This window comes from Dermacentor albipictus, chromosome 2 (assembly GCF_038994185.2).
Source record: "Dermacentor albipictus isolate Rhodes 1998 colony chromosome 2, USDA_Dalb.pri_finalv2, whole genome shotgun sequence".
Classification (NCBI taxonomy): Eukaryota; Metazoa; Arthropoda; class Arachnida; order Ixodida; family Ixodidae; genus Dermacentor; species Dermacentor albipictus.
In genome coordinates this window covers 23,732,041-23,755,464 of record NC_091822.1, presented here as the reverse complement: position 1 = coordinate 23,755,464, position 23,424 = coordinate 23,732,041, and the positions used below count along the sequence as shown (strand labels likewise).

Sequence of the window (23,424 nt, the reverse complement as noted above, 5' to 3'; positions counted from 1 at the left end):
ATTTAACAAAAGCTCAACTACTTCATAATTTTTCAGACCACAAAATAATGATCTGTAACATTCCACCTCAAATTATTAATTGCCAGAAATCATTATTTATCTGAATTTCAAGGAAGACCTAAATGAGCAGCACAACACCGCATTTTACTCTAGCAGACGGCTCTTGCGCTTATTGCGCCATGGTGGCAGGAGCAGTGGCAACTGGCTGCTCCACATTGGTGAGGTATGAAGGTTCAAAACTGAAATTTGCTTGCATAATGAACGTGCTCGCATAATGAACGCAGCCCCCACTTTTCCAACCAAGAAGTGTGTTTTTTCTTTTGCTCGCATAATGAGCGCGCCCTGAACTTGCTGCCGTGAAGTAGGAGACACACGGTACGATTCAACATCTGATATGGCGTCCGGCGGGTACGGTCATGTCAGATGCCAAATCGTACTGTGCATGTGTCTCCTACTTTTATTGCCATTGTTGTCACCGAGCACCGCACGCTGTGCACTGTAGGTGTAAGTGAAAGTGCAAAATGAAAGCTGACAATCGCGGCTGAATCTCGCGCACACAAGGGCGGAAAGCATGGAGGCAATGCACCATCTTCCAACAGAAGGGGGGGGGGGGAAGCGTTTTACTCCGGCTGAAACTGCTCATTGCACGGCCTCGCGCCCTACTTTGAAAGTGAGCTGAGCCTAGTTGCTATGGCGGCTCAAACCTTTGTTTGTGCTGCGTTCTCGCCTTTCAGTTTGTGTTGAAGCTATATGAAGCACGAAGGTCACTTCGTTCATTGCTGCTACCAGCATTTTGACAGCGAGCGTCCACACTCATCGAGAGTGATGTGTTCACGTGTGCCTGTGCGCGCTGACACCATGCTTATCAATATACACAGTAAGTAAATGTTTGCAGTTTATACAGCCGATAAAACCACTATCCTTACTGTGTATAGCTGTCTAAGCACTTGCTATCGCAACCGATTGTTCGCATTTCGGGCAAAACTGCAACTTTTTTAGAGGTGGTCACGGCAAAAAAGATCGCTAGAAATTTTACCCCTCATAATGAACGCACCCCCCAAATTTGTGCATATTTTTCAGGAATAAAAGTGCGTTCATTATACGACTGAATACTGTATTAGAAGCAAAAACTGCTTCAGCCAAAGTTAAGAAGTTCCAGACATTTTGGGGCCAGCTAGATCCCTTCTCCAGGGGGTGACTAAACTGGATGAAGAAACCACGTTCCTTAAACTCCTGTGTTTCTTGTGCTGCGATTCCTCCTCTCCATAGTGTCCCGGATGCCATGGGTGTACAATGGGGAGAGTGTTCCCAATGACTGATTGATATTGCCGTAAGAATTTTCAATCTTCCACAACTCAAGCAAGATTCTTCTCCTGGGTTGGTCTCGGTTTTGATCACAGAGGCACCATCAAAACCAATTGCATGGTTGTGCTTCTTGCAGTGTTCAGCGAGAGCACGGCACTCTGCTTCAAGTTTCCGTACGTCATTCCTGCGCTGGCATATTCTGTCAGAAAGACTCTTGGTTTCACCAATGTAAGTGGCGGGCAGTTAGAGCACGACATTTTTTAAGCACTTCCTTGGCATTTCTCCTAAGACTGTCGGTCCGTTGGCCGCATAAGCAACCTGTCGAGCATTGACACTGGCTTGTGCACAACTTTGACACTCTCTTTCACCAGAACCCTCGAAAGCTGTTTGCTAATCCTAAAGCCAATGTGACAGGCTGACTTTGTCTTCTTTGTTCACAGCGGAAGGAAGGTCCAAGGAAGGGGGGGGGGGGGGGGTGGACGACGACAACGACGATGACCCTGTCCGTGCCACATTTGGCAGATGAAGCCTTTTGTGTCCCGATTTCTCCTTAACCCTGTGGTTACGGTGATTTATTCTTTCTTCCTGTCCTCTGATGTGCAGATTGTTTTTGTACAGAAAAGAAGCATTGAAATCACTGAGGCTTTATGGGCGGCAGGGTGGTTGGAACTGAACTGCAAATACCAGCCAATGTGCATCACATTTTTCTACATGGAAAAGTCATCCGCTCATCACGTCAACAGACTAAAACATTCGGAAAAGACAAAGTGCCTTCTTCTTCTTGTTCCACAGTGAACCGGTCTGTGGAGTTGAGATGGGTGAGGAAGCTGTCCACAACCGACTTCTTCATGATGCAAAAGCCAAAATATTTGACGAATACTTTCGAAATAAAAGACTGCAGTGCCGTCCGTTTGATACACTCCATTTACAGCTGTGACCAAGACCCAATGCAGTTCGTCTGGCCTGCTGGTAGAACACACCCTTGAAACTAAAGTAAGTTCTGTTCAAGCAGAACTTGTGGGGTTCTCCATCCGCACTCTTGGGACAAAGGAACGACAACACAGTAGTGCAAACAATCACAAGGGCATTTATTGCACCTTTCATAGATCAATGCCTGCTAGCCGAGTTGCTATCCCCAAAACATGCCGATGGGTGCGCGACAAATCTAGGAAGTCCGACTCACTGCGACCGGATAGCGAGCGAATATGTTCACCCCATGCTGGATCCCAACGCCTGGTTGTTCGCGCATACGATCACGCGAACGATGGCGCGTTCGAAGGCAGCCACGCGAGACGGTCTCGCAGAAGCATGGATCAGCGCACTCGTGGCACGGCACGTCCGCACTGCTTGCTGTTCCGAACCAAAGAGACAAGTGCCTTGTCTTTCGGCGCCCAAGTAACCCCGCCTGTCGGCAGCGTTAGCAGCGCAACACTCGCGCCATCTCTCGTACTGCGCCTCAACCACTCTGACCGCCGCGGGTGCCAGGCCACGCTGCGAAGCCGGATTACAGGTGATGCGCTATGTGGAAAAAAACATATCAGGGGATGCGCGAGAGTCGCGCATCCCCACATCCCCCCCCAAGCTTAAATCACTACATATTCCAGCGAAACATGCCACAGGGTCTAACATCAACGCGCGCTTCGCGAACAAGGTAGTACATGCAACAGTGGCTGCGCTGAGGAAATGTCCACACGCTGTCCATAGCTTGCGAGCCGACATTGTCCTTGGGTACACCGCTGGCATCCGCCGGCACGATTCCAGGCCAGGGCTCCGGAAACGACGACGCAATGAAGCCTCAACACGTCCGCACTGCTTGCTGTTCCGAACCAAAGAGACAAGTGCCTTGTCTTTCGGCGCCCAAGTAACCCCGCCTGTCGGCAGCATTAGCAGCGCAATACTCGCGCCATCTCTCGTACTGCGCCTCAACCACTCTGACCGCCGCGGGTGCCAGGCCACGCTGCGAAGCCGGATTACAGGTGATGCGCTATGTGGAAAAAAACATATCAGGGGATGCGCGAGAGTCGCGCATCCCCACATCCCCCCCAAGCTTAAATCACTACATATTCCAGCGAAACATGCCACAGGGTCTAACATCAACGCGCGCTTCGCGAACAAGGTAGTACATGCAACAGTGGCTGCGCTGAGGAAATGTCCACACGCTGTCCATAGCTTGCGAGCCGACATTGTCCTTGGGTACACCGCTGGCATCCGCCGGCACGATTCCAGGCCAGGGCTCCGGAAACGACGACGCAATAGTCGGTACGAGCAAGCGTCGCTCGCGCCGACGCGCCCTGCTGGCAAGAGCCGCCGTAGCTGTCGGTGACCGCCGGCTCTTTTCTGCGCCGCCGAGGGTTGTGAGCTGGATACAGGAGGCCGCTGAAGTCGCTGCGCCGAACTGGCTACAGCATCACCATTGCCTGGTGGCTCGATCGTAGTCCGAGGCAGCAGAGCAGATGAAGTGCAGGTGACGGCAAACCAGGGGTGACTCCAATCACGCTGCGTACACTCAACACACTCGGCAAACACTAAAGTAGTGCAAGGAAGAGGAATTCTGCATGTGCATATTGCCCATGTGGTACGATGTTCAACTCGGCTAGCAAAAGATCGGGCAGGTACTCAGATGCTAAGTTCACAAGAACGAAGCTCGCTTCCTTGAGTCGAACGAGTAATTTCAATTCGTGCGAGGCAACATAGAATGAGGGAAGCAAATTGGAACACCTCAATGCCACGGTCCACCAGGTTGTGTCCCTCCACGTGCGACAGGCAGCTTCATAAAGCCTTAGGCCTAAAGCGTCGCTACCTTGACAACAACCGGCATCCAAAAACAACACCCAAAATGAGCGCAAAACAGGCAGCTGCGAGGAGGCATCAGCTCTGTGAGATGGTCCTACTCCGCTCGGTTCACACATCATCCGAGTTGACGGCGCCCACCGTCCAAGACGGTGTCGGAGCGCCCGGTGTCAGGTCACAATACCAGTCAGCCCGTAGTGACACTCGTGGCCCGCGGCCACCCGGCTCCCAGAGCCGCGACTTCATCAGAGTCAAAGAGATAGGAGAAGCTATTTACATGAGAAATTCGGACCACCCACGAGACTTCCGTACTCACTCGCTTCCGGCTTGCCAATGCTCCGTGGGCGCAGAGCCTCGCTCTCCCAGGAGGCAGACCACGTGGCTCTCATACCGACGAATGTCATTAAAAAAAAACACTTGCGAAAAGGCTTAGCATGTTGACATGTTCAAACACTACAGCCACCGTCGCCTCGCTCAAGAAAGCCCGCCACCAACACTAGCGATCAAAACCCACGCTAGCCCTACGCTTTGGTTCAAACAAAGGTCTCGAATGAAGCAAAACTGTTAAATCTATCGTCCGATGCCTCAAGAGGTCCACGTTGGGCAGCCAGATGTGGGGCTCCTCTCACCCGCACTCTTGGGGCAAAGGAACGACAACACAGTAGTGGAAACAATCACAAGGGTATTTATTGCACCTTTCATAGATCAATGTCTGCTAGCTGAGTTGCTATCCCCAAAACATGCCGATGGGCGCGCGACAAATCTAGGAAGTCCGACTCACCGCGACCGGATAGCGAGCGAATATGTTCGCCCCATGCTGGATTCCAACGCCTGGTCGTTCGCGCGTACGATCACGCGAACGGTGGTGCGTTCGAAGGCGGCCACGCGAGACGGTCTCGCAGAAGCATGGATCGGCGCACGCGCGGCACGGCACGTCCGCACTGCTTGCTGTCCCGAACCAAAGAGACAAGTGCCTTGCCTTTCGGCGCCCAAGTAACCCAGCCTGTTGACGGTGTTAGTAGTGCAACACTCACGCCATCTCTCGTACTGCGCCTCACCCACTCCGACCACCGCGGGCGCCAGGCCACGCCGCGAAGTCGGATTACAGAGGACGTGCTATGCGGAAAAAAAATATCAGGGGACGCGCGAGAGTCACGCATCCCCACAAACTATAACTAACAGCAAAGTTCATTGATGTTAAGGCTGGTCCTCTCACACCAGCCTAAACGTTGCTGGTACATGCTTTGCATGTGCAGGCTTTTTCTCAGAGCACTTTCTGGTAAAATCACACTTTTTTTCCCTCATACTTTTTCGTTTCTCGTTTAGGATATCACATAAAAATTTTAAAACATGTTAGCGACTTCTGCTTTGCTTCCATTCAAAACCACAACAGCCAAGCTACAGTTGAGTTCATCGTATTACACCTTGCAACTATTATATCTTCAAATAAAGAAACAATATCTAAAGTTGCCACAAGTTAGCACAGTTACAGTTACTAGGAGCAGACGTGCATGACTTTATGAAGCTACACGAAGCACTCACCAGCCACTTCAATGAGCAGATAGAAAGGGTGCTCCCCTTCCAAGGGCATCCGGAGGCGCAAGTTGTCTCGGACGCAGCGCATTGACTCCGCGTCCATCACCTCAAAGGATGAGAGGAACTCGGGCAGCTGCCGGCGTGCCATGTGGAAAGTCTGCAGCGTGGCCTTGAAACTAGGGCAGCCTGCACCAGGGGGAAGCCGGCCCATCTCATAATAATGAAGTCACTTAAGGCACTGATATATTGACAATAAGGAGCCTGCCATTAGGTCTATGTGCACGTGTCAGCACTGTGACAGGTGAGCAAAGGTGACTCCTGTCTGCCTGCGCTGCCTTATGCAAAGCCAAACAATGCCACTGTGCACAAACATCAATAATGTGCACTTTTGTGAACTGAATAATTCAATTTCAATTGCAAGCTATCAGGAGTGGCGCACAAATTTATGCATACTATACACAAAGGACAGAGAAAGGTGCCTACAATCCAGCTATTTTCATCAACGAGCCCAATAAGACTGCAAGTTGTTCTACGTGATGTTTCAACATTTTTACCGATAGAATACACATTCTAAGCAGCGAGAGAATGAGCATCCACTTTGCTGTAAGCAATGATTTATAGGACCTTTGATTTTTGGCTTCATTATAGCCACAGAAAACCCACTGATATAAAATGTGGACAGCAAAATGTTGAAAAACAAAGGTGCCAGCCGATTTGCAGCCAAACTAGTCCATTGGCTTAAATTTAATTATTCGCAAGAGATGATGCGCATAGCATTTCGTGTGTTGGGTTTTTGTTGCCTTTTGCTTATTGCCATGGTAATTATTCGCATGTGCTAAGGTGAAGAGTGCCGTGCAGAAGAAGTCTTCAATTCTAACACATTCCTGAACTAGTTTTGTTCCAAAACTTGCAGTCTAGATTGCGTTTCAATGACTCCGATGGCAGCTCTAGTACGGCAAGAGTGAGATATAGCAAAACAGTCCACTTATTAACAATACACCCAGGGAATGCTCACCGATATAGACAATTAAGAAAATGTACACTATTCTACAAAGAAATAAATTTTCTAGGAAAGCTCCTTTAGTAAACAATATCTTAATATATTCTGATACACAAAAGGCTAACAAATGTTTTCAAAGCACACACACACAGCAACCTAAGTAAGAGCGATCACTGTCTTCACTCTTACATTTAGTAGTAAATGCAGTGGAAGCTACGCAAATAATGTGACCATCACTCAGCACAATTTGCCATGGTAAAGAACTGCAAGGCCCTCTAGATGAAAATGCCATCAATACACATGATTTCTATAAACCATTATGACTACATAATGTACAAAGTGTTACATTGAATTGTGCAATGATTTCATACACAGTAGAAGCTAATTGATACATTTTTGTTAGTTATGTTTCCATGGAACTTATACTGTAAATCACTGGCACTGTTAGTTTCCATAACGTCATGTGTATTATGCTCCCATTTGTAATGTTTCTCTCCCTTTTTGTTAAGTCCAAAGAGTACAGTAGTGCAGCACCAGGCTGGCATTGTCCATCCGTGGTGCCTACATTAACCTTTGTGTGTTGCCACTGAGGACGGTCACTTTCCAGGACCTGCTGTGAAGCACAGAAGTACTGCCATTGCCGTGTTCAGGTTGTCGCCAGTCTCAACACAGCTGACGAAGTCGAAATCCAAGCCAAGAGGAGGTGATCGAAGGCACAAGCAGTCGCCCCCCTGGTTATGTGGATGCTGACTCATGAACTTGAATACCTTGCGAGGTTACTTTGATAAACAAAGCAGAACAAAGCACCAATATGTTTGCTCCACCTACTGTCGAAAACTTAGCTTACAAGTTTTGTGTGTTTAGCAGACCTCTCCATAGATGGAACAAGAAGTGCGCAGTGATCTTTTCTACACGGGTTGCTTTGCGAAAACTCGGGATTATTGTTAACTGCCTGAACTCTGCAATCTAGAAGTCATGCCCAGATCAGATTTCATTTAGTTTTTAAAATCAGGTGTGCACAATATTGTCGGCTAGCTTCCTCTGTTCTGTATTAGTGGAAGTTGCGGAAACCCTCCCATAAAAGCTAAAACATCGTAAAGCCCAATCAAAATGGTAAGGCCTCAATATTATCATAAAGAAAATGACTGGCCTCGCTGCCCCCTAGGAAAGCACTGGTGATGATGGCGGGGTGCGACATACAGGGTGTCTACCAAGTTGACATTTCTACATTCCCGGAGTTTTCCAGGTTTTCCCCGAGTGCTTTCGCAAAATTCCCTGAGTGATGCAGAACTAAGTTTTATGTCAAGACGGGCTGAAACCATATCGCCCGATGCTGTCACTCTCTAGTAAACATATAAAAAAATTTAAGAAAAAAACTATTTAATCCAATTTGAATGCTAAGGAGAAACATTTATGTCATTCAAAACGAGAATAAAAGGGAGAGGTTAGTAAAATGTGCAGCAAATAAAATGTCTTCGAAAAAAATTGCAAATCGAGTCGGACGTTCTCAAATACGAATGAAAAGAAGATGTATACAGAAGCTAATATTTTCGAATATGAGCCATTTCTATCAACTGATAGCGAGCGCAGTGGTATGAGGCCCGAACTTTTTCACAATTGAGATGCTCTCTCTACAGCTCGTAAGTCAACCTCAACTGTCCTGACATACTCTCAGCCCACGCAAGACGCCTCAGTGTTGTGTTTCACTGCTTTAAAGAGCTTATTTTAGTTATGATGAGGGACACCTGCACCTCGGCATCAGCCAACACTGTTTCTTGAGCTCAAGCTCCTTCAAAACGGCGGCAGCACGCTTCCTTTCTCGTTCATTCCTCAATGCGTCGGTCGTTTCAGTTCTTGTCCTCCTCCCGCCACTCGTTCGCCCCACGGAACATTTGAGGCATCTTCTTGGTCAGTTGCACAATCCACGTGCAATTTTTCTAACTCCCTAGGGGTCGCAAAAACGTCCGAAAAATCGGCCAGCTGGAAAAAATAAATGCATGTCATTTACTGCCCTTAAGGGCTCAAACCGCCACAAGCACATTCGAAAACACTCTGAAGGCGTGTAGGTACATGTATTAGGAATATCGGTTGTCGTTCTGTCACAAGAGATACCGGGTGCGCGCATGTATAATTAAGGAATACATACTGTGTCCCGTGGCAGTAGCCCCTTCTAACGCTTGTGTTGCTTCAATGCAATACTTTTGAGCATGCTTCACCAAGTAACATTCCTGTACAGAGGCGAAGCTGACTTTCGGTAACCGGCATTATGCAACGCGCCGTGCTTTCCAAGCTTCCAAGCCAATCGTGAGGACCACAATGGTGGAGTCGGTGCCATTGCTGAAGGCAACGAATTCTTTCAAAGAAAAACACGGCACCCAACGGCAAGAAGGTAAATAGCGAACACAGAAGCAGCTAGGTCTAGCGTTGCCGCAGTGGTGGCTGGCTGCCAGCGGATCTGTGTGCGAGAGCGCCGATTCGAGGCGGCGAGGTAATCAAAACGGCAGCGGTGGTGGCTTTGATTAAAGCCGTTTCGGACCTGCGGTTACGGCATAAAGTCCAGAAAATCGGACGGGGGACGTTTCTTGCGTCCGAAAGTTGAGACGTTCTGATATATTGACTCTATGGGGCACGTGGTCGTGCCGTGAAGCCGTCGAAATTATCGGGCATCCGGAAAGTCAGTGGTTGACTATACACTGGCAACTCCTCCAGCCAACAACAGGGCATCAAAGACAATTCAATACGATTCCTGTCTGTTGCTCGAGCCAGCATTACCGTGACTTTCGACCCCTTCAATACAATCGCAGCTAATTTTCCCTGATAAAGGCACAAATTCCCTGAGTTTTCCCTGAGTCTTTCCAGACTACCCAAAATCCCTGAAAATTCTCTGTTTTCCAGGTTTTCCCGGTTGCCAGACACCCTGGACATAGCACCAACTGTGCCGCAGGTACGAGATTCCTGTGACGAGCCCCATGTTGAGCTGACTGGGCACTGTGTGAATGACAGAATGAGGGAGCAGGCCCAAAATTTTAATAAGAACGACACGAATGACATGAATAATGACACGAATAAGAATGACAAGAATGAATAAGGTGAAAGCGGGAGTCAATGTTTCGCCAAGTGGACTTGTCTTTTTCAAAGCGACAACTTGTCGAAACGTTGGTTCCCACTTTCACCTTGTTCTTGCTTTTCTCAACTTTTTGTGAGTGCAAGCTAAGGATGTGCAAATTCTGAGCACGATCAAATGCACTGCCACAAGAGAAACGCTGGAGATGTTTTATTTTGGGGCGCACGTCTCTGTAATGAGTACGTTTCTTGAAGAAGATTCTTCCACCTCCCACGACCCGACTCGTATGTATCGCTGACAGTATGATGGTCACTGTTGTTGAGATGTGCATTGCTCGGGTTACCATTGCTGGTCACCAGGTGGTTGTTATTTTTACGATCCTTGCGCAGCGCCCTCACAACCTCATACTCTGATTTGATTTTTTTCTGCCAATTCCTCTCTGATGATGATGATGAGATGATGTGAACAGTTGGATTTAGTGGGACTGGCTGATCTGAAGACGACGACGTGCCTTGCTTGATGCTGGCTTCCATGTTGGCCAGTGCTTGCTACCCCTTGTAAACACACCGTGTAAATCGTTTATCTACTCTGTTTCCATGTAAGAATATTAAAGGGGCCCTGAACCACTTTTTATCGAAGTTAAGAAATGCATTTTAAGTTAGACTATTTCATAAATACTTAGCCGCAATAAGTACTTCACTGCATTCAGCAGAAGCCAATGCGTTATGCAGACGCGGAGTTATTGGCAATCGAACAGCCCCTTTGTGGTGCTTCTCCTCCTTCTTCAATGACTTGCACTGTGAAGGCTACGGCAGAGTCGGGCGTGCCCACAACGCTCCACCTCCCGAACGTCACCGTGGCACGCACGTTCCTGTAGATGCCATTACTTCTGATTTTGGTGCCTACAAGCGCCAAATTCAGTTGTCCTTAGCTTGCTGCAGTGTGCTCAGCCAGTGGACTTGCTGCAGCACCCTGCGGCGGTCACCGTATCTACACTACGTAGCAGACCGCAGCTACATGCAACTGCAGTGTTTGCTTTGTGCACAACAGGCGTTGAGTGCGCGCTCGTGCTCATATGCTCCTGTCTGGCTGTGCTATACGTGGTGTGGATCAGCTTTGTCCTGCACCAGCCTGACCGACGGATAGCAGCCACATTGAACTTGCACATTTTGAAGGTCTATCAACAGCTCAATAGGAAGTGAAGTTTACCAAGGCGTCTAACCAGAAGTGGCCAGGAGTGAGCGCATGATGCAAAGCATGCATATGGTCTGGCCTTAAGTTTTGCATCATTTGAGTCAAGCTGAGTGTTCAAAACTAGTTGAAATCAGTAAGATCCGACAGCTACGACACCGAAAAGCAGGGTCGCCAGAGTTCAATTCCTACACGAACGGCTGCGACCGAGCGTGAGCAGACGATAGTTCCATGGCTTCTTCCGGAAGCACGTAATTATTATCAAAATTCGAAAGCAGATTTTTGCTACTTCAGCCTATTGATTAAACTGCATCAATAAATAAACACAGTAACAGCAGGAAGTAGCCCACTGAGCCAAACACCCTTCTTGATAGATGTCAGCTATTGGCCAATAGCAGCCACACCTGGGAAACTGCTATATTACGAAGTAAAGCATCTAGAAAAGACTGAGGAGCAGGCTTCTGCTGAAGAGAGAGCGTTTGAGAGAAAGATGACTCTGCGCTCCGCTTGTGAGCTTTATGCACCGCGCGTGATTGCCAAATTTGGCTGAAATGTTCACAGCAGCGTATACTATCCGGGAACTGCGTTTATTCACCAAGTCCGAGAGGTGCTTCAGAACTCCTTTAAGAAACACGGTGGTGAATGTGTCAGTGACACAGAAGTTTCTTTGCATGCCACCGAAAGTGCCTTTTTGGAGACTTATCCAAGATTCGACACTGCATCACGTCGCATCCTTTTAGCACCTTCTGTATGCAAGATGTATGTGCACCTAGTTTGTGTATAAATATTCTTTCTGCTCCAAAGAAACTTCAGTTGGTAGTGGCATCTGATACAACCAGGCCATCATTATATATCGCTTATGTAAAATTCCACACTTAAATGATGCCATTGGCAGAAATATTCTCACTATCCCCAACATTACAAAATATTCTTTACAGAATAATGCTTCACTCCCAAAATCATGCAGAAACTATGGCAAACGAACTGCTGGTTTTGCTGTCGTGAGAATTTGGAATGGCTTACCGGCTCATGTAAAATCTTCACCAACATTATCACTGTACCAAAATTCACCTATAACTTATATTGCAACTTTGAAAACTGTATCCCTACATTAATGCATTTTTTTCCATATCCTGTGGTTGCTCTTCCTATACAGTCCTTGTGTTATGTTTTCCTGTTTCAACATTGCAGAAATTGTGTATTTGTCTTTGTTTATATCTAATCACAATCTATGGCTTTTTTATTAATGCATTTTTATGCAACTGAGAACAACAGTTCCTGCTGCAGTTTCTAACTGTGGGACCTCTCTCTGTATAACATTTCCTATACATACTACGTATTTCTGATGAAACAAAACATAATCTGAAAATGAGGTGCAACAGCAAGCGAAGAGTGTGCCCAATGGTTTTGTCCACTTGCAGTCAGTGTGGAGCAGTTCGACTACATGCAACTGTGGCCCTTCCACTGGCTACTGTGACAGGTGCACCAGACCAACCATTAAAAAATCTTACTTTTGTTATGCGTATAATGTTAAAAATAAAAACAAGCTTTCTGATCATGACAAATGTGCCCACAATGCTGTTTGTTAGTCTGAGCTGATACTTTTGAAAGTGGCTTTTCATTCGTTGCTACCGTTAAATTTTTTTTTTCCCCAGCACTTCCTGTAAAGCATGGTGACATTTGGCGTATGAGGAATACAACTGAACTGCCAGATAAAACATGACTGCCTGCCTTGACTGTGGCATGCCAATAGCGATTGATCCAGTGTCTCGATGATGGCAGTGGCGGTGATTTATTGGCATCCTCTTTGAAACGGGCTGGTGATCACTTGAGTTAATCGGGCGTGCTTTTCATTCTAGCATTTTTGTATACATCTCTTTAATCTTTCTTTTTTCTTCCTCAAAACATCTCTATCTACTCAGGGTGCATAATAGTGATTTTTGAGACCAAATAGAATATGAATCGAATAGTGCCAGAAGCAAATAGAATGAAATCGAATCAAATATAGAAGATGATGAAGCAACATTTACTGGGCCCGAAATAAATCGGTAGTGCACGCAGGCACCAGAAGAGGTGGTTCCCTAGTTACGGGACCCATATGTTCCCAGAAGCTCCTGGCCCCTGTCCGTCAGTGCGAGCTGAATCGGTAGGGCGGGGCTGGACAACAAGGTCTCTCATCGCTCAAGGGGTTGGGTATTGGGGGTGTTGGTGGGAAGGGGAGGAGGGGGGGTCTCGAGTTCTGTGCACTCTGCCAAGACATGCGGCAGGGCGCCCTTTTCTCGTCTGGAAAAAGGACAGAGCATATCGTGTTCCGCAGAGTACATGCGGTTCATCAGTGTGGGATGCGCAAGCGATCCTGCCTGCGCTCGACGCAGGATCGTCTGTTGTTGCCTGGTGAGTTTGGGGTGCGGTTCTGGCAGCCTGCACCTTTCCTCTCGGTTCAAATATATATATATATCTAGAAGAGATTTCAAGTAGTTTTCAAATAATGACCAGTCGTTATCAAGTTGCTACAACACGATGCTCCCAACCTAGTATTCTTAAAGTTGGTAAGTTTCTCTCAGTGCATTGTATATTATGAAGTGTTGTTTATTAAAAGCAGAAATGGAGCATCAGGAGCAAATGCGTAGTTTCTTTGCAACACACAGGACTCTTAAGAGAGTGTGAATGATCGCTGTATATATATACTGTATATACTGCCTGTAAAGTATGGTTATCTAAGTGATGTAGCCGAAGGGATATTCATTCCGTCTGCTGCTAAAGTTCCGATTGGCTGGGCTGGGTTACATGTCAGGAGATAGGCACCCCCAGCCAATCAGCACTTCAGCAGCAGATGAAAAAGACATGCTCACTAGAATACCCACCCTGCTCTACTACACAAGTCCTCGTGTTTTGTGTATATACTATGCCCACAGGGGTGAAAATTTATCATACCTTTGTTGCAACATTATGTTTAATTGGGCACAGTTGATGCTTCGAAATATCCAAAAAGTACTATAATAATATTTTTATTCACAAATAGTGAATATTTGATTCAAAGACCAAATCGATTAGGACACTATTCGATTCCTTATTTGAAAGTTTTGAATATCCGCACACCCCTAATATCTACCTTGTATCGCTACCTAGCTGCAACGGATCCAGTCATATCACCAATACTCTAAACGTCTCTTGCTTATCTTGACTTCTGACTGGTTAATGCTTCTGTCCACTTTAAATACAAGTGCCTCTGGAAGGTGTACGTTACTTACGGGTCTCACTGGGTGAATCCCGTCGCATTCCATTAGAATGTGCTGAGTGGTCTCCGGATTTTCGCTGCAGCATACACATGCCTCATCTAGGTGCCAATATTTGCTCCAGTATTTATGTTCTAAGGAAACCAGCTCAAGCCCCAGATAGCAAGGCACTGCTCTTTGTGTTATCGTACAGCTTTTCCTTTCGAATTTCTTTCTTCCCATTCTTGTAAATCTCTGGTATTTCCTTTCCATTCTTTGTATCCAATTCACTGTCTCTGTTTCTCTCACTTTCCTTCTGACGACTCCTGGTTGTCTATCTACACTTTCAATCACCCTGCCCTTGGTTGCCAACTTTCTTGACCTCTTCCTCCTTTCTGTGTTCGCGCTTTTCAGGTACAGATACTTGTGCAATTAAGCCGCCTATTTATTTTTATACATGTTCCTAAGTCCTTCTTTAAAACTAATTTAGCTCTGCACTTTTGTGACTTCAAAAGAGGCCCAACCCGTGTCACCCTGCGCTGCCTATTTTGTGGTTTTTACTGTGGGCTCCCAAAGCCAACCGATCCTTGGTTATCTTCTACACTTCCCCCAGACATGCAGCACTGCCCCCTATACATCAACGTTGAAACTCAATGCTGGCTCATTTAAACTCATGTTTTGCACATACATGGCAGTGAATGGACATTAAAAGACATTTTGGTAGTGCTCTGTATGTCCTCATTTTTTGTGCTGCGCCTGTTAATGTTGTCACCATAACAACTAGCTTGGTTATAGAACCTAATTCAGACATTTTGGTGCTTTGCCTGCTTCTTTTGTCTAGATTCAATCAAAAGTGTGCTTCTGTCATGAAGATTTGTAAAAAAAAGAAAGTCACATTTGTGGGTATCTAACAGTGATGCTAACTTTCACTGCAACAAGACATATATGTCTACCTGGAAGAATACTGCCCTCATATATGACCATCGCTTACAGCCATCTTGCAAACATTGATGGAACTAAACACAGTACAAGTTTTGTATATGCATCTTCATCTTCAGTAGCTGTATGTATGCGAGCAACGACGCGACGAGCATTGGTGATCGCAGCTGAAACCACCCAGGGCGACGTCGCCGAGAGAAAACAGCGACTAGAGTTTCACTAAGTTAAGCAACGTTTTTTCTGTATGCCTTAATATGTAGCTAGAAGAACGGCGCAGAATTAAAACGTTAAAGATACGAAATTTTTTTTTTATTGGCCTACGCGACAGGTCGCTTGATTGAACCTTCCCTCCGTCCGTGAAATATTGAACCTGAGGAGCTTTCGGCAGACAAGCCGCTTTTTTTTTTTAACGAGCGCGCGCCTCCCCACACGCGACCCAAACTCATCGCTAGTCCCCATCGTGCAGCCATCATCACGCCCGAAATCGTGCCAACGTGGTTCAGCCGAGGCAGAAGAAGCGCGTGCGGTGAACGCCAATCACTCCTGAACAGCAGACCGCCATGTTTGCCGCTTTCTTGTCTACGCTGTTGGCACACCTTTTTTGACATATAGAACAGCAGCAGACAACATGCTGGATATGCCTCTACAAACTTAAGCAATACAAAATGCATGATAGATGCACCAACCTTTCAGCTTTGCAAGCGCCATAGCGAAGTCGACGGCCGACGGTGAGGGCTAGCACATCCAACTCAGGGCGACCGCATGCCGCAAAGACCACAGCAGCAGCCCAACAGCAGCCATATTGGCGGCGAGGAGTTACGGAGTCGCCATCTATCGGAAGCGCCTCGCTGGCGTAGTATGAGGGATCACGTGGCGCGCTCCTCATAGGTTTTGCTGTCAGCGCTCACTGAAAACACCACGCGCGAGCTCTCCCGAACATTTCTGTAAGTACTTTCGAAACGAGAGAAGTTTCTTACTGTCTAAATAATAATCTTGGGCAAACTGAACGCACACAATCGTTTACAGACGCTATCTATTTACCGAATACGTACAGTGAACGCCACTGAGCGCGGTTGCCGCGATGGAGTCTCCCGAACCGGTTTCTTGCGTGAAAGGTAGGTAAACGCTGAGAGCAAAATATGTGAAATATGTTCTTATAGTGTTTGTATACCTAAATGGACTGTAATAGAACGGAGCCTCAATGCAGCCATCGCGCAGATTCGCAGCGACCGACTGCGCGTCTGCATGCTTGTCCGCGCACTATGTCGCTTTCTCCGCGCGCGCGTTTTCGCACCGAGCCATGAGCTTTAGGCCGCAGAATATTGACACGTGTACTTATCTTTATCGGGCGACCACGTTTCGCCGCTTAAGAATTGTAATCGCACAGCGCGGCACGCGCCTGCATGTATCCGAAGTTTCTGGAAAGTTATCGATGCTTCTACCCGGCTGTCTGTTGTCGCCGAACCTTGTGTTATCTAATTTCATCACGTGACACGAATGGTGTAGAACTTTGTGGAAGGCACGCGGGCCCGAACGATTAGTCTGGAACATTCGACGACTGCTGTATAAAAGCCGACGCGCTTTACCCGCAGATCAGATTTTCGACGATCGCCGACCGTGTTCGCCGCTATCGTTGTGCTATAAGTGTAGCCTGTTTTTCTGGGCACAGGTTCGCCCAATAAACGTTACTTTTATCTTTCACAGTATTTGCTACTGTGTTCTTCAACGTCACCACCACGTGACAATATGAGCATTTGACATTATACAAGCAACCATTGTTGCGTGGGCGCTATCAGAGCTGTTCAAAAATAATTTCATTGTAGAGACTTCGACACCTACGGGGACTGTGATGTGCCGTCGCGACAATTCAATCTTTTTTTTTCTTCAAAATTCTTTGACCTTTCAATACTATTTCTCGAGTTGCGTCGCACTGTATGTTTATCGGTGTTCTCAGTGTGCAATTTCCCGTTGCTCCTTTTTTGTAATCCAGTGCATGCATTAATTGATAACACAAACATGACCATATGCCAGGCTTTTTTTAAAATGTCCTTCTTACCGCTGCCTTTCCACTCCACTCAACTTGCCAGTATCTATAGCATCGACAAGTTCATAGACCAAACCGTCATGACATTAGTCGGGCAGCGGACTCGGGCGAGCGTCTCAGTGCGCGTTTTCAGAACATCGCAGACCGGCAGAAATCTTCCTCGCGTCTGTGCTTGCTGCATACCCGAGTTGTAGCCGATGACTGTTTGCCGGTTTTATGTTTCGCGAGCCAAGCTTCACGCAGCTTCTTGTCCTGCGGCTACGTGTGAATAAGGCTGACACCGGCCTCCGTTACGTGCGTACGGCCCTGCGGCAGCGAGCAGTAGCCTACCATGTTGCGCGCCTTCAAAGGCAGCCACTACCTATTGTAGTGCTTTCAAGCGTTGTAAAGGAGACACTCGAAGCGGGAAAATTTCGCCACTAAATGAGGACCACAGCGTACGAGGGAATTAAACTCGTTTTCAGCTCGCTTCGGCGCGCCCGAAGCAGCCGACGCGGCCGCTATGTCCACGTGATCCCTCCTAGCACGTCACGCCAACGGTGGCGCCAGCTTTTCCAGTGGTGGAGCTCGAGGCCAATAGGAAACTCTATGACAGCAGCAGTTGACAGCAGCAACACCATCAGGCTTCGATTGGCTTGGATTGCCGCACGCGCCGCGAGTACGGTAGCTCAAGCGATGCCGCTGTCGATGGTGACATAAGCGGCACTCGATTAATTAGTTTCGTTTCTGGACCGGAGCACACCCTTCGGCGCAGGGTGGGCGCAGATTTACCATATTTTGCGGAAATGTAGCAGGATGTAGCAGTGTTCACGTTTCGGCGCAGTTCGGCGCAATTGGCGCAGCGGTATCATCACTGGAATTGCCGAGACGCTGTGCCTCGTCCTGCGCCTCGTCCTCCGACCGTCGCAACTCAATCGACCGTATCTGATAACCTGAACCATGCCTGAACCCAAGCAAAGCCACAGAGAGCGACTCGGGACTCAAGCATGGCAGAGCACCTGTCTTTATTTTCAACTCGATTTCATCTTTCAACAGGGTTTTTAACATGGTTTCATTTTCTTAGACACCTGTGTACACATCCTGCTCTTCTCAAAAATAAGTATCCATTGGAATTCAATGCTCTTTTTTTCCTTTGTACTTTTTTCCTAAAGCTATTCATGTGCTGTGAAAAACACGGCCATGAACTAAATAAAGAGTTTTAAAGACTAGCACCTACCCGTGTGTGAAATTCTAGTGCGAAGAAGCCAATGCGTGACTTGTTCATTACTACCGCTAAAATCTCTCACATGGTTAACATTTGGCTTATCCAGCACAGTGGTGGAAGAGAACACCAATGTCTTTAATTATGGCAAGATGCACTGGAAACGTGCACAGTGAGGGCAGCAGTGGATGAACACCAGCAGTCACTGAGGCCTGCAGGACTCGCTGTTGAGGGCCGAGATGCGAGGGGGTCTTTCACTGGACAACTTCGTCAGTGTTTGAGCGAGTTGACAATTCATCGTGACACAAGCACAGCTCCAAATACATGCTGCCGTGCCCAGTGCCCATACTGTTCTGGTGCCTAGCTGGGCACAGTTTTCCTCCCTGTTGTTTCCCTCAGCATCAGGCGCTGTTGTGCCAACACCAGAAGTGTTGCCAATGGGAGTCCAAACTGTACCTCCCACTCCAAGCCCGTGAGCAGACCGTGTATTGCGGCTGCAGACTCTGTAGTTTGAGAGTACCACATTCTATGTGTCCCGGTGTAGCTCGGAGTTCCAGCCAATCTAACCTCTACCACCCCTTGGCATGCAAGAAAGAAAACCTACATAATGTTTGGACAATCCACACTCAATAGAAACATCAGATCGAGGTTGAACTAGTGAACACAATATCTCAATAGTCGGGACTCACCGAGGAAAGCAACGCACACAGAGGATGGGCGAGGTACGCACTGGATGGCAATGCGTGTGATTATGCCCAGGATGCCCTCGGAGCCAATAAACAGCTGCTTCAGGTCCAGGCCTGTGTTGTCCTTGCGTAATGTCTGCATGGTGTCCAGCACGGTGCCGTTTGCCAGCACCTGCATGGTGCAAACGGCTCTGACCAACAAAGTTCAGAACAGTCACTACGATTGGCGGCAACACTGAGAGAGATTGCGGCGAAGAGCACTCAACTCGAGGAGCCTTGCATATGCACACGCTAGTTTACACTCTGAAATATGGGTGCAAAAAGAACTGGAACAGAACATGAAGGGTGTGCGGGAATACCACCAGTACAGAAACAAACCCGACACCATCATCACTACTAGAGGATAGCTGAAAAAAAACTTAATCACATATGACAAGACCCATTCAGGAAGGTGTTTTTCTGATATGATGACACACTTGTGAGTTCAATGCTTGTCTTATCAGTTGCGCCTTTCTCATGTTTAGGCTTAGTTTTTTTTTAACTTGGCTACATGCATAATTCTCTCACTTGTCCAGCAGAATATTCTTTGGGAATGTTTACATAACTGGGATGTAACAGCGACAGAGCAGCCAGTGGATTTGGGCACAACGCCGCAACAGGCACGCATCGCTTACCCGTCCTGATTGTGTGGAGTGTTTCCCTCTGTGGTATCGTTTACTGGCCAGCTACCTACAGCAAGTCTGGATATGAAGTATCGCTGCTGCCTATTCCTGGCTCGTCGCGGCCTTCGCTGATTCTGGCTATCACCGACCCTTCCATGTGGCAATGCACTTTGTCGACAACGATCCACGTGACATCCGGCTTGGGATATAACAGTGACGGAGCGGCCAGTAGATTTGAGCACAACGTCGCAACAGGCATGCATCGCTTACCCATCCTGATTGTGCGGGTGTTTTCCTCTGTTGCGTCGTTTGCTGGCCAGCTACCTACAGCAAGCTTGTGTTCTGTGCCAAAGTGAAGCGCTTTCTGTTGCCAGTGTCGCAATGTTGTGCTTCTGCCCTGTCCTTGCCAATTCTACTTGCCGGGGATGTTGAGTCAAACCCCGGTCCTACTAGTGAGCAGACAACTCAAGAGGAATTACTTTCCTCGGTGTTAGAAGAAGTGCGCAGGCTTGAGTCTGGTCAAGCAGTAATACTGAATGAGCTGAAGAGCATTAAAGAAAAAAAAGATGCTGCAGACAAATCCATAAAGCAGCTTTCCAACAGAGTTACAGCTCTGGAAGACAAGATAGAATTGTTTGGCCGACCCGATGTCAGTGCTCTTGACGCCAGTTTGTGTGACATCACTAAAAAACTGGCCGTTGTTAGAGGTGTAATGATGCTGAGAACAGGCTTCGTCGGTCATACTTGCTCTTTGGTTATGTGGACGATGAGAATGAGAACTGGGATGATTCGGAGCAAAAAAATCATTTCCTTCTGCTCTGAAAAGTTAGGAATTACACTCACAAGCTCCGAGTTTGAATGTGTACATGGACTGGGAAAGTTCGCCGTCGACAAGCACAAGCCTGTCATCACTAAACTAACGTTTTTTAAAGATAAGCAGCTAACTCTTTCTTCGGCGCATAAGCTGAAAGGCTCAAATTCTTCCATTCAAGAAGATTTTTCTTTGCCAACCGGGCAAGCAAGACAAAAATTTAAGGACTCTTTGTAAATTCCAAAGTGTGTTCGGCGAAAGCCTGTGCCCATTCGACTGACTATGCCATGTCTTTTGCTTTTTTTTTTGTGCATGACACTCCCAGTGGAATGGGCACAGACTTTCGCCAAACACACTTCGGAATTTACAAAGTGTCCTGCAATTTTTTTGACAAAGATTGACAAAGTGTGGTTTGAAGTAAAAGATGGACTGTTTATTCATGAATTCTTTGTGTCTTTGCTTTAATGCCCCATGAATTCCTTATGCTTGGCTGGGTCGACGTTTATGATAGCTGCCTTGTGATCACTGAAATGTACTGATATGTATACACTCGAGATCTTTCGTGGTTGGATATTGGAAGACAAGATCAAGACAGCTGCCATGCTGCGTGGTGGCTGTTGTCGTGGGTGTGACCAACTGCAATGCTAGTGAACTTTGTAGACCACTGACAAATGCATGTCTGTTCCTAGCGTCTTGGTTGAAATCCCCGACAACGTTCCAGGGCACGGACGGACGGACGCTGCGAGTATGAGCCATTAAAGGCTTTCGCCTTAATTGCTTCCATTGCGCTTCCCTGGCCTTGGTGCCCGGTGACATGTTAGCCCGTCCCATGCGCATTCGCTCATTCTTCTTCTGGCGTGTGGTATTGGGTGAATCCACATTCTTGGGGCGCTTCTCCGAACCGCTTGCCGTGGATTCATCACCGGGCTGCTTGGGGGCCACCCGACTAACTCGACTGCTGCAACGAGATGTCTGACGAAGGAGCATTGCCGCACGCGCCGCTGTGCCATCACGTGATTGCTGAGAGAATGTAAGGGGGAGAGGCCACAGCTGTGGCGGCGCAACTGTTGCTATGCGCCGCTGTGCCATCACGTGATTGCCGAGAGAGTGTGAGGGTAAGAGGCCACAGCTGGCACCGTTCCATGGCACGGACGGACGGTCGGACGCCGCGAGTATGAGCCATTAAAGGCTTTCGCCTTAAAAATTGCTGAAGTTCGCCAAGCTCCAGGGTAAGATAAGTAAACTGGTCATTAATAAACCTTATATTGAAAAGAAAGCCTATGCTTATGACAGTACAACTGACAATGTTGTCATATCCACAAGATAGCTAAAAAAAGATCAAAAACACACAGGCAATTTCCACGTCATCTGGCACTACCCCACATTTATCATCATTGTTTACTAACATCTGAAGCCTGCTCCCTAGGTGTGATGATGTGTGTTTTTTCTTAGGTGATACCAACAGTGATATTGTTTCACTAACAGAAACTTGGCTACACTTAGATGTAGCAGATGATTAAATATTTCCAAGTAAAGATAAATATAGCCCATACCGGTGTGATCATTCCTTTAAGAGCGGTGGCGGTGTTCTAATCGCCATCAAAAAAGCATAACATCAATTTCACGCCCATACAGACTCATCGCTTGAAATAATCTGGGCTGCTTGTGCAACATTATCGGTGAAAGTACTGGTTGGTGGTGTCTGTTATCGTCTATCTGAATTGGATCATTTCTTCATTTCTAAACTTCATAGCAGTATTTCTTCTGCCATCCAAAAATGTCTATCTGAAATCATTTACCTGGTTGGTGATTTTAATTTCCCGTAGATAGATTGGTTGAATTTCTCATCATCATTTCACGCTTCAGCTGAGCTTATTGAGTTGACTTTAGACTTTGACTTCTTCCAAGTGATTAATGAACCAACTCGCGGTCCAAACGTTCTAGATCTTGCCTTCTCTAGTGCGCCTGAAACGACTGATGAAGTTCTATTCCTTGATGGCTTTAGTGACCATTGGCTTATTCATTTACAACTTAATGTGCCACTTCCACACCAAGGTATTCCATCCAGGAAAATTCACGATTACAATGAAGCCAATTATACGGCTATGAATATTGCAATAAACAAATTCTACGCTTAAACATTCTTGCCCTCATTTTCGGACAAAACTGGGTGTTTCTTAAGAATATGATAAATAATATAGTTTACAAATATGTTCCTTTGGTATCTATTTCTAATGACAAATGACAAAAGACTAACCCATGGTTCACCAGACCTCTCCATTGCCATCGTAACAACAAAAAAAAAAGCGTTTGTAAAGAAAGGCTAAGCTGGCGTCCACACCAGCAGCCTGGATTAAATACAGTGAATGCCTCAAATCTTATTGTACTGCCCTTTGCGTTTCCGAAAATAAGTACATTCGCATGACTTAGCGGCTCCCCTTAAATTTAATTCTAAACAGTTTTGGCATGTTATATCTCCTGACAATACTACCAACCATTTTCCATTGTGTAGTAATGATCACACACCACTTTCTGACAGTGAATGTCCCCATATGTTTAATAGATATTTTGCATCCATATTCACAAGGAAAGATCATTCCAACATGCCCATTGTTCCTGATCATGAATGGCTTCTATCACCGTCTTCGCTGAAGGAATCGCTCATCTTATAGCAAACCTGAAGGTATCAACAAGCGCCGGTGTTGATAACATTAACTCTAAAATTTTGAAAAACACTTAAGCGACCTCTAGTCAAATTTTATGACTCATCTTTCAGCAATCCTTATCATCTGGATTGCTCCCTACAAACTGGAAAATCGCAAAGATTACCCCCATGTTTAAAAATGGAAACAGAAATTCACTGGAAAATTACCGCCCCATTTCGCTAACATGCATTTGCTGCAAATTACTCGAGCACATTATTGCTTCTCAGATATAAAGTCACCTGTAACATAATTCTTTCCTTTTTCCTGAACAGCAT

General features: G+C 46.7%; 1 protein-coding gene across 4 annotated transcripts in view; it reads right to left on the bottom strand.

The window, feature by feature from the left end:
- The window catches only part of D2hgdh (D-2-hydroxyglutaric acid dehydrogenase), a 103,642-nt gene that overhangs the window by 26,999 nt on the left and 53,219 nt on the right, over positions 1-23,424 (bottom strand). For all 4 annotated transcript variants that reach the window (XM_065426616.1, XM_065426619.1, XM_065426617.1 and 1 more), the window contains exons 5-6: positions 18,975-19,143; positions 5,638-5,817 (exon numbers count right to left, since the gene is read on the bottom strand). In XM_065426616.1, the coding sequence (XP_065282688.1) occupies positions 5,638-5,817; positions 18,975-19,143 (349 nt within the window). The remainder of the gene's footprint in view (positions 1-5,637; positions 5,818-18,974; positions 19,144-23,424) is intronic.